Source organism: Pseudopodoces humilis, chromosome 23 (genome assembly GCF_049639895.1).
Source record: "Pseudopodoces humilis isolate 2021_Gansu_Grassland_sample_001 chromosome 23, ASM4963989v1, whole genome shotgun sequence".
In the NCBI taxonomy this organism is placed as follows: Eukaryota; Metazoa; Chordata; class Aves; order Passeriformes; family Paridae; genus Pseudopodoces; species Pseudopodoces humilis.
The window spans coordinates 9,613,005-9,627,405 of NC_142222.1; the positions used below are offsets into that span (position 1 = coordinate 9,613,005).

Below are 14,401 nucleotides of genomic sequence, written 5' to 3' on the forward strand. Positions count from 1 at the left end.
CTGCCAGAGGGCAGGGCTGGATGGGATTTTGGGCAGGAATTGTTCCCTGGCAGGGTGGGCAGGCCCTGGCACAGGTGCTCAGAGCAGCTGGGGCTGCCCCTGGATCCCTGGCAGTGCCCAAGGCCAGGCTGGACAGGGCTGGGAGCACCTGGGACAGTGAAAGGTGTCCCTGCACATGGAGGGGGTGGAATGGGTTGAGCTTTGAGGTCCCTTCCAACACAAGCCATTCCTTGATTCTGTGGTCTCCAGATAAATGCTGCAGGAGGGATGGCAGGATGGTGGAGCATGGTTGGTGTGTGGGTCTGCTTCAGAGCTGTTCATTTTCCCATCTCCAAGAGGGAGCAGGCGGCAGCAGCAGCACCTCAGGGAAACATAACTAACAGGATAGGCATGCAGGTGCTCTTTCCTGGTGCATCTCTGGAGCATCAGTTATCCTAGATTTCCTACACCCATTTGGGAGAATGAGTGGCTGTCTCATGGTCATGGATGACCCTGGCACCAAGTGTTGGAACCAGGTAATAGCTCCACATTGCACCGTGGCTGTGCGTCCACTCTTGGTTTTGTTTGTTGACCAAGGAGTACTTGTGTTTCTGAAACATGGCCTGACCATTCCAGTGCTTGCTTGTGTCTGTGCCACCCATCTCTGGAGCTTGGTTTGAGACATGGTCCTTTCTGAGAGGATCTTGTGTCATTTAGGATGGTTAAGATGTGAATATTATACTTTATGTCTTGTTCCTTTCCCAATAACTGTTAGCACATCCTTAACCTTCGTGCTTCTCAGGAGTACTGAGCTGAGGCTTTTGAGAGCTCCCCAGTGACTTCAGAGCCTTTGGGGTTTGCTGATCTGCACCAAACTGCTCCGTGTCACAGCCAGGGTTATGCTTTCATCATCTGTAAATACTCTTCATTTATCAATACTAAATTTCACACTCTCTGGATCATTCTTTATCACCTCACAGTCCCTTTCCAGGCCAGTTGGGAATGACTTGACCAGTGTGTTCATGTGAGGAGTGCACTGATTCCTGCTTCAGGTCTCCTGCCAGGTGTCAGCAAGCACAGCCAGGGTAGGGTTCACATTTAGGGGTTGTTGATAAACACCAGCTCGGGCCTCCACCCAGAAACTCTCTGGTCTGATGCCAAGTGAGCTCATCTTCACAACTTACAGGTGATAAGTGAAATGGTTTAATAACCATTCATTTAAGGGTGGAAAAAAAGAAAGAGCAGGAGGGAACAGAACAGCCTTAAAATCAAGTGTCCCTGCCCATGGCAGGGGGTCAAACAAGATTATCTTTGATGTCCCTTGCAACCCAAACCATTCCATGATTCTGTGAAATATCTATTGCGCTCCAAAAAAACGAGCATAATGATTTAAAGTTCTTCTGTCTGGATTTATATATAAATACTGTCCTTTCTATGTACAATGATATCTATTTTACGTATTATATATTTATGGGTTACAGGATATATTGATATATATAAATAGAAGTCAGAGTTTGGACTTTGAGATCTTGAAGGTCTTTTCCAACCTAAACGATTCTATATTATTGTAAATAAAATTATGAGGCCGGTTTAGCTCTCTGTCAGTGCGGCGGTGATGAAAAATGATTATTTGGGATTCGCTGTCCCTTTGTGTGGCCGATGGGAGGGTCGGTGCTGTAGCCAGAGAAGCTGCTGCAGCAGACAGAGCGTTAGCTGGGGTGTGGCTGCGCACAGGGAGCGTGTCCCGGGCCAGCCCCGCGCTCCGGGGGCTCAGCGAGGCTCTGTCCCCGCAGACACGTGCGCAGCGGGGCGGTGATCGCGCGCTGCAGCCAGCCCGAGATCAGCTGGTGGGGCTGGCGCAACGCCGACGACGAGTACCTGGTGACATCCATCGCCAAAGCCTGTGCCTTGAACCCCGGCGTGAGAGCGTCGGGCGCCGCGCCGCACGCCGGGAGCAGCGACGGCAGCGAGCCCTGCGACGCCGACTTCGGTGAGACGGCTTCTGGCACCCTCCCGAACGGGGGACACCGCGCGGGGACTGCCAGGGGACAGCCTGGGCCCCTCTGTGCCGTCACTGCGGCGTGTGGGTGACTCTGGGCTCGGGAGGGAGGTGCCAGGAGCTCACGTCGTGTCTGTGTGTCCCTGCAGACTCGTCCTTGACAGCGTGTTCGGGCGTGGAGAACGTGGGAACCCCTCAGAAGCTGCTGATTCTCGATGCCAGGTCCTACACAGCAGCCGTGGCCAACAGGGCCAAGGGAGGAGGCTGCGAATGTGAAGGTACCAAGGGCCAAGAACATCCCAGAGCAGCTTCCTCTTGGGCCTGGCAGTGGCTCCTAGGGCACAGCTGAGGGTCAGGGCAGCATTTTCGTGCTTGGTCTGTGGGAGCATGTTCCCACACCGGGATCTGGACAGGCTGGATCAACAGGCCAAGGCCAGTTGGATGAGGTTCAATAAGGCCAAGTGCTGGGTCCTGCATCTGGGTCACAACAGCCCCACTGAACGCTCCACACTGGGGCAGAGTGGCTGGAAAGCTGCCTAGTGGAAAAAGGACCTGGTGGTGCTGGTTGGCAGCAGCTGAACGTGGGCCTAGGTGTGCCCAGGTGAGCAGCAGGTCAATGTCACCTGAGCTGTTCCAGCAATTGTGTGGTCACAGGGCACTGAGTGTCCCCCTTATCTGGCCACTGCTGAGGGACCTCCAGTCCTGGGGTCAGTTTTGTGCCCATTAGGACAAGAAAGACCATGAGGAGGGAATGGAGCTAAGGAAGGGTCTGGAACACCAGGACTGCTTGGGGGAGCTCAGCCTGGAGAAAAGGAGGCTCAGGGGGGACCTTCTGGCTCTGCACAACTGACAGGAGGGAGCAGCCAGGTGAGGGTTGGGCTCTGCTCCCAAGGGAGCAAGGCACAGGATGAGTGGAAATGGCCTCAGCCTGTGCCAGGGGAGGTTTAGGTTGGATATGGGGGAAGATTTCTTCATTAAAAGGTTGTCAGGCCCTGGCACAGCTGCCCAGGGCAGTGTCAGAGGTCCCCACCTCTGGAGGGGTTTAACAGCTCTGTGGATGTGGCACCTGGGGACATGTGTCAGTGCTGGGAAATGGTTGGACTCAATGACCTTGGAGGTTTTTCCCAACCTCAGTGACTCCATGAACACCAGGAGTGGTGTGTGAGGGGCAGCTGCACTGGGGTGTGGAGGCAGTAGCAGCAGAGTTGGATTCTGTGACCCTTGTGGGTCCCTCACAGCTCAGAATGTTCTGTAGCTCTCTCTAAATGTTCCTGTCTCTCGTATCAGAGTATTACCCCAACTGTGAAGTCGTGTTCATGGGCATGGCCAACATCCACTCCATCCGGAACAGCTTCCAGTATCTGCGTGCTGTCTGCAGCCAGGTGCCAGACCCCAGCAAGTGAGTGACTCTTCTCTAGCTGAGATTGATGATCTGATCTGTCTGATGAGCTGATCTGTCAGTGACCTGGGCGGGGATTTCACTCCTTTTTCCTTTTTTTATCCCAGGTTTCTACCTGAGAAAATGGAGGGATGGGAAAATGCTCACAGTGCTCGAATGCTGCTAATTTTGATCCGTTAATCCAGAAGGGATTGTGGCACTGTCTCAGTGTCACTTGGTTGTGTGTGTCCTCTGGGGGTTTCTAAAATCTATTTGAGAAAAATTAAATTTGAGGTTGGATTCTTTGCCCTTCTTTTCCCTGTCCTCTGGGACATGTTTTAGAAAAGACTGATTTTCACTGAGGGCTCAAAGAAAGCTGAAGTTATTTTTTTTTATTTTTTTTTTCTTCAGTGGAGAGCTAAGCAACCATTTTCCTGCCTTTTTCCCCCTTGCAGCTGGCTTTCAGCCCTGGAGAGCACCAAGTGGCTGCAGCACCTCTCTGTCATGCTGAAGGCAGCAGTGCTGGTCTCCAGTGCTGTGGACAGAGAAGGGCGTCCAGTGCTGGTTCACTGCTCTGACGGCTGGGACAGGACTCCACAGATCGTGGCACTGGCAAAGATTCTCCTGGACCCTTACTACAGGACCATGGAGGTAGGATTGTGCTCTGCTGCAGTTCATGTCTGTCCAAGGGCAGCTTTTGTCTTGGAATCCCTGTGGAAAGGAGAAGGATTGCTTTTGGGAATAAGCTTAGTGGTGTTTCCAAGCTGCTGTGGTGGGTGTTGAGTTTTCCCTGTTCTCTTCCTGCCTGTTTTGGGTGAACTGTTCCTCACTCCTCCGCCCAGCCTGGGGAAGTGCTGTGGGAAATACATTTCTGTGCTCAAAGTTCAGCTGCTTCCCTGCTCTGAATTCTCTGAGCTCGTCACTGCATGGACATAACAACTGTCAGTTTGTGTCTGGAAAGCTCCAGCCCTGGTGAGCTTTGCTCCCAAACCAGGCACTGCAGCAGCCTTCTTTCCAGCCTTTCCTGGTGGATGGGGCTTGCTTTGTCCTGCCATGTGTCCTCAGCAAAGTCTCTGCAGTTGTTTTTTCTTTCATTCACAGGGCTTCCAGGTGCTTGTTGAGTCAGACTGGCTGGATTTTGGTCATAAGTTTGGGGATCGCTGTGGACACCAGGAGAAGGTGGAAGATCAGAATGAGCAGTGCCCAGTTTTTCTCCAGTGGCTGGATGCTGTTCATCAGCTTCTGAAGCAATTTCCTTGCCTCTTCGAATTTAATGAAGCTTTTCTGGTGAGAAATACATATGCAAACATGTGAGCAGAGACAGAGGGCAAGTCTTGATGTTTTACAGTACTGGAGTTGAAAGAAAAGAGGTCTGCAAAACCTGGGAGATTGTGAGGTGATCACAGAATCCCAGAATGGTTTGGGTTGGAAGAGAACTTAAGGTCCATCTCATTCTATCCATCCCCTGCTATGGGCAGGGACACGTTCCACTACTCCAGATTGCTCTGGGCAGCCTGGTCCAGGGCCTCACCACCCTCACAGGGAACAATTTCTCCCTGACATCTCATCTAAATCTGTTTTCTTTTAATTTAAAACTGTTCTCCCATGAAGGGGTGGTGGAGTTCTGAAACATTTGAAAAAGAAACAAAATAGGGAAAAAAATTAATCTCTGTCTTACCAAAAAATGCAAGAGAGGGTTCTAAAGAGTCATTTGGTTCTAGAGGGATGGGTTTGGTGTCAGCTGAATGTTGCTTTCCCTTCAAGTGAAGTGATCCCTGTCCTGCCCAGTGTGGAGGCAGGGGCAGCACTGAGGTCACCCAGGGTAGGCAGTGCATGAGCCATCCCAGGGGAGGGGAAGATGTGTCCCCTGTGGGCAGGAGCCCCCTTTCCCCGTGGCTCTGAGTGTGGCTCCCCCTGCATGGCACAGGTGAAGCTGGTGCAGCACACGTACTCCTGCCTCTACGGGACCTTCCTGGGGAACAGCCCTTGCGAGCGCGAGATGCACAACATCCCCAAGCGCACGTGCTCCGTCTGGTCCCTGCTGCGGGCCGGCAACAAGAACTTCCACAACCTGCTCTACATGCCCGGCTCCGAGCAGGTCAGTAGAGCTCCTGGCCCAGCTTTCCAGGCTTTTCCCCTGGCAGGCCCTGGGGAGGGGCTGGAGGGGTTTCCGTGGCCGGGCTCTGACCGGCTGGTGTCGCAGGTGCTGCATCCCGTGTGCCACGTGCGTGCCCTGCACCTCTGGACAGCCATGTACCTGCCAGCCTCCTCGCCACACCCTCTGGGACAGGAGGACATGGACATCTACATGCCCCCCGGATCTCAGAGCCAGGACTTCAGTGTCAGGTGTTTGGACAGGTAAGAGCTTAGAGGTTCAGGCTCAGCGTGTTGTGTACCCACAGGTCTTCCTGCCCTTCTTGTAGTTTCCCTGTTGTTCTCATCTTCCTCGTGGGAGCCAGAGCTCTGTAGCAGTGCCCCAGCCACTCGGAGGAGTGGAGGTCCCTGCTGCACCTCAAAGGCAGGAGGCCACGCTGTGGTGGTGTGCATTTCAGCTTCTGTAGCTACGCTGCCCCTCTCCACCCACCCCTGGAACTGTAATGGGGAATATTTCCCTGCCTTCATCTCAGTTTTGACTGAAGCCAGGGAAGTTTCAGGGGGTTTATTGTGAGATTTGCTTTTCTTTTGGGTTCTAGATTACCAAAGACAAGATCTATGGATGACCTGCTCTCAGCCTGTGACTCCAGCAGCCCTTTGACACGCACATCCAGTGACCCCAACCTGAACAACCACTGTCAGGAGGTGCGGGTGGGCTTGGAAGCCTGGAATGCCAACACTGAGGGGGCTGAAGGTGCTGCAGTGGCCACAGGAGAGGCACGGCCCAGGGAGGAGAAGGAGGAGAACCCTCCCTTGCAAGGCAGCAGCAGTGCTGAGCACGAAGGGCCGAGCAGGCAGCTGGGCAGTCAGGCTGCTGTGCCAGCCAGCAGTGTCCCTGTGGAGGTGGAAGAGGGAAATGGAACACACATGGAGGAGCTGGATGGCGTAGGTCCAGATCCAAATCCTTCCGGACAGGAAAACAGCGACAAGGTTTCCACCAGTTCTGGAAAGCATTTGGAGACCTGTCCCCAGGAACCTTTGAAGGCTGCTGGCACGGTGTCCGGTGCAGGAGGCTGTCCCAAAAGAATCACCACCCACCAAGACGTTCCTAGCCAGGAGTCCCTGGCACCAGGCACCCCTGCTCAGGACATCCCAGGCTTTGCCCTGGGTATCCCGTGCCCAGATGCAGACAAGGGCAGAGGTGATGCTGGCAGGAGCGTGCCCTTTGAGGAGCCTGGCCAGCCAGGGAGGTTCCTGCTGGAGCAATGGCGCAAGCCCATTTCCCAGAGCCAAAGCAGTGAGTTCTCCTTCCTGGGGTCCAACTGGGACAGTTTTCAAGGCATGGTGACATCGCTCCCCAATGGGGAGCCTGCAGCCAGACACCTCCTCTCCTACGGCTGCTGCAGCAAGAGGCTGAGCAGCAAACCCCTGCGAGCCCCAGGCCTGTGCCTCAGTGGCCCCTGGTCTGGCAGGGAAGGTGGGAAGCCCTCGGCCTGTGCTGGCCACGTGAGCTCGCATTTTGGGAAGCCCGGTCGTTTCTGGCTGCCCTGCCACCTGAAACAAGCCTCTGGTCCCAAGCATCTGCCCCCAAAATGTCCCTCTCCTGTGCCTCCCCTCTACCTGGACGACGACGGGCTGCCGTTCCCCACGGATGTGATCCAGCACCGGCTGCGGCAGATCGAGGCCAGCTACAAGCAGGAGGTGGAGCAGCTGCGCCGGCAGGTGCGGGAGCTGCAGCTGCGCCTGGACATTCGCCACTTCTGCGCCCCTCCGGCCGAGCCCCCCATGGACTACGAGGATGACTTTGTGAGTACGGGCTGCTCACACCCCACAGCGGCTCCCTGGACCCCTGCACACCTTCCTCTCCAACCCACAGCTCTCCATCCCTTCGGGAGGGGGTGGGAAAGATTGTTCCTTTGTCAGTTGTGTCCTCGTCCTCATCCACATATCCCAGGTATCCCAGATATATCCCAGAGATATCTCTGCTGCTCGAGGACCAAACTCCTACACACCCATGGATGCTTTGCCCCGTGTGTGGGGACTCGGGAGCCACCCGGGTGCCCCTCAGCAGCGCAGAGTGTGCAGAGCAGGGCGTGCCCTGGGGTGTGTGGTCAGCAGCAGAGGGGATTGGTGACCTGCTCTCGTTTTGCAGACGTGTCTGAAGGAATCGGATGGCAGTGACACGGAGGATTTCTGTTCTGACCACAGCGAGGACTGTTTGTCGGAAGCAAGCTGGGAGCCTGTGGATAAGAAGGAGACTGAGGTGCGTGTCCCATGGTGGGGCTGTGATGCAGTGGGAGGGAATGTCTTTTGCAGCTCACCTTGGGGGGCACAGCAGCAGAGAGTGGTCTGAAAGTGAGGCGGTGAGCAGCCTCCCGTGTCCTTGACACATCCTCTGCTGCTGCTGCTGGCTCGGGTGGGGTAGGCTCGTTGTGAGGTGTGGCCCAAAGCCACCCCCAGCGTGCCCAGAGCTGTCCCCGGGGGTGGTTCCAGGCAGGAGCTGACTGGTGTCTGCCCTAGGTGACGCGGTGGGTCCCAGACCACATGGCCTCGCACTGCTTCAACTGCGACTGTGAGTTCTGGCTGGCCAAACGGAGGCACCACTGCAGGTAAAAGTGTCAGCGCTCTGGGCCCCTCCTGTCCTCAGCCTGCTGTCACAAAATGCCCCTTGGCCAGGTTCTGTTCCCTCCAGCTCCCAGGAAAAGGTTTTAGATCGTCCTGCTACATGCCAGGCCTCATCAGTTCCCTGCAGAGTTCTGTGCTACATTGCTCTTGTTTCTGTTTTTCCAAGGCCTTTGATCTCTCTCTGGGACAGCAATGAGCCCCTGTCAGCCCCAGCAGTTTGCTTGCATTGCTGACCACAGAATAAGAAACACGTTTACAGTCCTCAATCAGGCTGGTGCTTTGCCCTGGCCTGGACCCTTTGTGGTTGCTGAAGTTCTGCTGTGGTGGTCCCAGCTCTCTTCTCACTGGTTTTCTTTCTCCTTGACAGGAACTGTGGGAATGTGTTCTGCGCTACCTGCTGCCATCTGAAGCTGCCCATCCCTGATCAGCAGTTGTATGACCCTGTCCTCGTTTGTAACTCCTGTTATGACCATATCCAAGTGTCTCGTGCCAGGGAGCTCATGAGCCAACATATGAAGAAACCCATTGCCACAGCTTCCAGCTGAATGCCAGACAAGGGACCTGTCTAAGCCCAGCCTTTTCTCTTGTGGGTTTGAGGGGTGACTCTGCCTCCAGGGTAACTGTGAAGGCCTTTGGCACAACACTTGAGCACCAAGCTGGAATGCACTGTCTGCAGCAGTCTCACCGGCGGGCTGGAGCAGAGGGGCTCAGATCAGAGTTCACTGTGTCCCCACCCTGGGGCCAGTGGGCCTGTGTGTTGTAGCCCTGATGGCCTAGGGCTGAGAGAGAATCACAGCCTCTTCCTTTTGTGAGCTGGAAAGCAATGTTTTGACAGCTCTTGCCTGTGCAAAGTCCCCCCAAAGCAATAGAAAGGGATGTTTAGAACCACCTCCCCCTCCACAGGCAGCCTGCTGTGTGAGCAGGAACAGGGCAAGCTCCCGACGGTCCCGCGGGCGTTGGAAGGGCCTCAGCCTGGAGCAGATCTGTAGATTCTCTTTCCATGAGTGTGATTTGCGATCAGCTTGGTGAACAAGACTCATTAGCCATCACTAATTGATTTTCTCTCGGGCTCTGAAGAGAAACTCATTCCAGCTGAAAAGGGCCGAGCAGATCGTGTCCGTTTTCAGGCTCCGCTGGGATCGGTGTCGCACTGGACTTCATCCCTGCCCCCAGCACCACGGGGAGATGGGAGATTGGCTTTTCACTTCTGCTCTGCCTGTCTGCTTTGTCTGCGGTCGTGTCACAGCCTGGTGCTAACACAGGAATGGCACCCTGATCCTCTCCTGGCATGGAAACAGAACTCGTGTTCCTGTGTTGCTCTTCCTCCCCTTTCCTGCCCTCAGCTCTCCATTTCCTACTGCTCTTTATCCTGAAAACTTGATACCTTGAGGGTATAGGCCATAATGTGTTGTTTTACCTCCTGGAATGTGCTGTCTGGTGTATGTGAGGGTTTCAGTCCAAATGCTGCTATATATTTCTGTGCACTTAATGTAACCCGAAGAAGGGAGAATGAAGCATCAATACCAAAACGGGGTGGGGAAGGACACTGGCTGACATAGACACTACGGTCTGTGCTTTTCACTTTAGGATGTACAGCCAAGCTGCAGTGATAACCATGACGTGTGGCATGTGTTCAGAGGTGGAAACAATCTCTCTGACTTGCCCCAGTGCTACCTGAAATGCCTCTTGAATTTGACTTCTTTTTTTTTGTCTCCTGTACAGCGGTCAAAGTTCAGAATTGCCAACTTGTAATTGCCTCTCTGCTTCTCCTTTAAACTAGAGAGCAGGAATCCCAACTCATCCTAAGGACAAGGAACTGGGTTTAGAAAGGAAGAAAGGTTTATAAAGTGGGCTTCAGTGGGCTTGTAATCCCTAGGTCCCTCGGGGAGCATCCATCCTGCCTCCTCTGTAAGGCATCTGTGGATACCAGTCAGGAAGAAGAGTTTGAAAGTGGGGCATTTCTTTGCAGAAATACAGGTTTTCTTTCCAGTATATTCTGCACTTCAGGAGCTGAGACTTGGTGCGTGGCAGGGAGGACCTGTGAGGACAGTGGTCTGCCAACAAGGCAAAGCACTCGACACTGTTGTGATATCAGATCTTTCGGTAATGGTTTGTCATCTCTGTCAGAAGGAATGAAATGAGGACCTTTTCCTGCACTTTGACTTGTCAGTCTCTGGTTTTGTAAATCCTGATGTGTGAGTGAAGCTCATCCTCTGAAGACCCTGTACTTAGACTCTGCTTCTTTTCTACACTGGGAACAACCAACATGGCTCTGGGAAGAGAAGGCACCTTGCTTCAGATTCTGCCCTGCCTTGTACCTTGCAGTCGTGGAAGTGTGACCACTGGCCTGGCAGAAGAAGCTGGATTTGCTCCTGTTTTGCACGTGTTGGAATGACTGCAAGAGATGAGGAAGCCAGATACCAGGTACTGCTGGCCCTCCCATTCAGGCCATTAGTCCAAACTGCTTTTAGCTCCTGTGAGTTTCAGCGTCACAATGTGCTGGCCAAAAACTCTCCAATCAGTTTGATGGCATTGTGACAAACAAAATGTGCTGTACAACTCGATACAGTTGAAATAAAATCTCTATATTAGTGCTGCTGGGTTTGGCCTTTTCTTTCCTGTGTGGGGAGTTCTGCTCACCTGGGGGGTTTCAGGCTGCTGTTACCACATTTTCCCTTGATTAAGGTGTGTTAGGGATTTAATATCTCTTCTCACAATCAGAATCACAGGTAAGGCACAGAACACCTCAGTCCTCTTCCAAACAAATCTGCAGGATGTCCTTCCCAGGATAACCAGGGCCTTGCAGCCACTCCTGTAAGGACCCAAGGAGAACTTGTTTTCTTTCTAAGGAAGCATTGTTAGGCAGCATTCCCTGCTATGAGGAAAGGCTGAGAGAGTTGGGATTATTCACCTGGAGAAGACTCCGGGGAGATCTCAGAGCCCCTTCCAAGGCCTAAAGGGGCTCCAGGAGAGCTGGAGAGGAACTTTGGGCAAAGGTTGGAGGGACAGGAGCCAGGGAATGGCTCCCAGTGCCAGAGGGCAGGGCTGGATGGGATTTTGGGCAGGAATTGTTCCCTGGCAGGGTGGGCAGGAGCTGGAGCTGCCCCTGGATCCCTGGCAGTGCCCAAGGCCAGGCTGGGCTGGATGGGGTTTGGAGCACCTGGGACAGTGGGAGGTGTCCCTGCCATGGCTGGGGTGGCACTGGATGGGCTTCAGGGTATGTTCCAACCAAACCCTTCTTTGATTCTATGATCCCCTCACTCCTGACTGACATTTTGCTCGCACCTGTTCCAGGCAGGTGTGTGGGTGGTTCCTCTGTGCAGGGTGGTGGGTGGGAGAGCTGTGCTGTGTCAGCTGCATGGTGCTGCAGGTCAGTCACAGTTTGTGATGGAGCCAGACAGAATCTCCTGCAAAGCCTGTCCTCAGTTTCAGAGATCCAGGGATATTGAAATTCAGCAGATGCCTGGTAAACTCCCTCAGTTTGGCTCAGGTGTTCTTGTCAGGTAATACCTAAAGGCAGAGCTGTGGGGAACAGGACAGTTTGTCACACTGAAATGTGAACCATTGTTCCTCACAGTCACATGAGGTCAGCTCAGGACGCTGCTTTTGCTGCAGATTGTAAAACAGACAAGGAATTTAAATGAGATTCTTTCTAGAAACCAGATAAAACTGAAATTACAGCCCTGCCAACACTTGAATACAGATTTGTGATGTGAAATGAAATTGGTGCTACCTGACTGACATGAGAATTATGAAGAGTTTAGAGGAGTAGCCTCTATGGAAAGTGCAGTCACTGCCCCAGTGAGGCGAGGGCTGGGCTTTGAGGAATTCCCTGAGGCAGCTGCTGAGCCTCAGAGAGAATCCCTGACTGCTGAGGGATTGAGGATGAGGCTGCATTTCCCCTCAGCAGGGCTCCAGCTCAGCCCAGTCTGACCTGTGGGCAGTCAGTAACTGGCCGGGGCCTGACCTGCTGCCCAGCCCAGGTGGGACAGGTTGGTCACACTGGGACTGCCTGTGGCAGGACACTGGCTGGGGGGGCTGGACTCAGCTCTGCTGGGTGCTCAGCACAGCAACACTGCTCACTATTAGTCAGGAGCAGCATTTTTACAAGAAAAGGCCATTTTTTATTAACTGCCATCTTCAGCAGTTCCAATGTCACCTGGAGAGGCAGAGGAATGCCGACTGCTGGGACACGGCTGTGACCTGTTGGCTCCTTATCCCCAGCAGGGAAAATACCACAGCAGCATTCCCCCATGCAGTTAGGAGGTAAATCGTTATTTATAAATAATATTTATTGAGTAACAAGCTGCTGGAACACTCTGGCTGGTGTCGTGAGGGGCACTGAACTCTCCTGGTTATTAAGCATGGAGGGAAGTGTTGTCACTACAGGAATATAAATCCATCACTGGCAGCACGTTCAGCCTGAGGTAATTGATATCTGCTGAAATGGGTCTGAGCCCAGCACAAACAGGGACATCAAAGCCTTCCCCATCCATGTACCAACTGCCAGGAATCCCTGGTGAATCAGTAACTGGGCTGCATGTGATGTGCCATGCTATCCCAGCAGCCACTGAACAAATAAACACATTTCTGTGGAGTGAGAAGCAGCTCAGGCTGCCCAGGGCTCCTCAGGAGTGTTAATGGGTAATGCTGAAACCGTGGGGATGTGGAGGGAGGAGAGGGAAGTGACCTTGTGAACCCTGTGAGTGCTGCACAGGAGACAGCTCAACGTGAGAGACACAGGCAGGAGTTCCTGAGCTTGCTGGGGTGTGCAGGTGTCTGTCCAGTCCATTTTCAGAGATAGTTCACACATTTCTCTCACTTCAGCAACAAGAAGTTTTCTCTGGGTTTTTCACTGTGGGAGCAGTAAAAGATTCCCACCTGGGTCTTTTAGTCCATAATTCTTTGAAGGATTTAGTTCTGTTTGCTTTTTACTATTGGCAAAATCTTTGCTAGAGGTAGGGCTGTATCAGAGAAAGGCAGTGGAGCTTTATTATCAGAGAAGAATGAAAAATCAGTCCAGGGAGCTGTGTGAGAAATGGTGATTATTGGTGCCCCTGACCTCGCAAGTCCAGTCGTGCCTTCACCTGCACCGGTGGCCAGGAGCTCTTTAGCCCATGATCACCTTTCTGGTGAGTGGTGACCTCAGGGCAGTCGTGGAGCTCTGAGTGATACACCCCTATTAAAATAAATCATTATCTTTGTATGCAGGGCTCAAAAGTCACGTGGCCAAAAGGAGACTCTTAAAATAAAAAGCAGCTGAAAACATCTGTTTTAACACAGCGTGAAGAGCAGCACATTTTCCCTTGAGAAAAGCAAAGTAGCAGCATTAGTAATGCACTTGTAAAACTCGTTGTAGGATTCATCTTGCCTAAGATTCATCTGAATGTGTAATAGTCAGTTGGATGTGCCTGGGCTTGCACAGAGATTGCACAGAGAGTCAGTGGAGAGAAACAGGCACCTCCCAGAGCTTGAGTCACTCCAACTTTCTTAGATGGATGCCTTTGGAAGACAATTTCTTTCTGATGAGCCTATTAGTTCATCAGGTGTGCAGAGAGTTGACAGCTGCCAGACCTCTGGGGCTGTGGCAGGAAGGCATTAATCCCACCTGGCTTTTGAAGTGCAGACAACACTGTCTCTCCCATCTTCCCTTCTTGAAGAGACTTTCTTCATTTCAGTGATTATTTTCATCAGTCCTTTAGCTGGTACAGGACCAGAGCTTGCAGGTTTTGTACCCAGACTCACTCCAAGTGTTCATTGATCGTTCAGGAACAGGCACAGCTGCATTCCCTAATTTCCTGCACAGCTTTGAGTTCTGTTGACCCCAGATGAGTAACGACCTCCCCTCCAGCATAACTTTTGGGCCTGACTTTATAAGTTCCCAGTGAAAGGATGGTCTGAAGTTGTTTCCTTGGTATTTCCTGTGCAGCATGTGCTCGAGTGGGATGGGAGATGCTGGAGAGTGTCAGTCTCGTGTACTTTGGCCCAGCTGAGCTGGTGATTACCCCTTTTGGTGCCTATTCCTACCCACAATGCCTGGAAATTATCCAGGCATTTCTTCAATTTCCAGCAGAAAGACACATTTGGTGTCTTACACTTATCTCCTATTCCACAAGCTCTTTTCCCCTTCAGGTCTTTCCTTATCATTTCTTAGAAGATTGGCTTTTTCTGTAGTATCTGTTCATTTTCCCTTGGAATCATTCCAACAAGCTACAAAAGTTCTCCTTTGCCATTGCTCGCTCACTTTGTCTTCACTAGAGCCCTTCAAATGTTCCTTTTGTTGGTTTCTCAGGTTTGCAAACACTTTGGAGCTTGCAGTGAGAGAT

The 14,401-nt window shown here is 52.7% G+C and overlaps 1 protein-coding gene across 3 annotated transcripts in view; it reads left to right on the top strand.

The window, feature by feature from the left end:
- Positions 1-10,668, top strand: part of MTMR4 (myotubularin related protein 4) — a 50,039-nt gene extending 39,371 nt beyond the window's left edge. For all 3 annotated transcript variants that reach the window (XM_014255053.2, XM_088066167.1, XM_088066166.1), the window contains 11 exons: positions 1,773-1,969; positions 2,128-2,256; positions 3,266-3,377; positions 3,812-4,007; positions 4,458-4,643; positions 5,284-5,454; positions 5,560-5,714; positions 6,050-7,256; positions 7,603-7,713; positions 7,971-8,059; positions 8,443-10,668. In XM_014255053.2, coding sequence (XP_014110528.2) covers positions 1,773-1,969; positions 2,128-2,256; positions 3,266-3,377; positions 3,812-4,007; positions 4,458-4,643; positions 5,284-5,454; positions 5,560-5,714; positions 6,050-7,256; positions 7,603-7,713; positions 7,971-8,059; positions 8,443-8,620 — 2,731 coding nt within the window. In that variant the 3' untranslated portion in view covers positions 8,621-10,668. The remainder of the gene's footprint in view (positions 1-1,772; positions 1,970-2,127; positions 2,257-3,265; positions 3,378-3,811; positions 4,008-4,457; positions 4,644-5,283; positions 5,455-5,559; positions 5,715-6,049; positions 7,257-7,602; positions 7,714-7,970; positions 8,060-8,442) is intronic.
- The last annotated feature ends 3,733 nt before the right edge of the window (positions 10,669-14,401 follow it).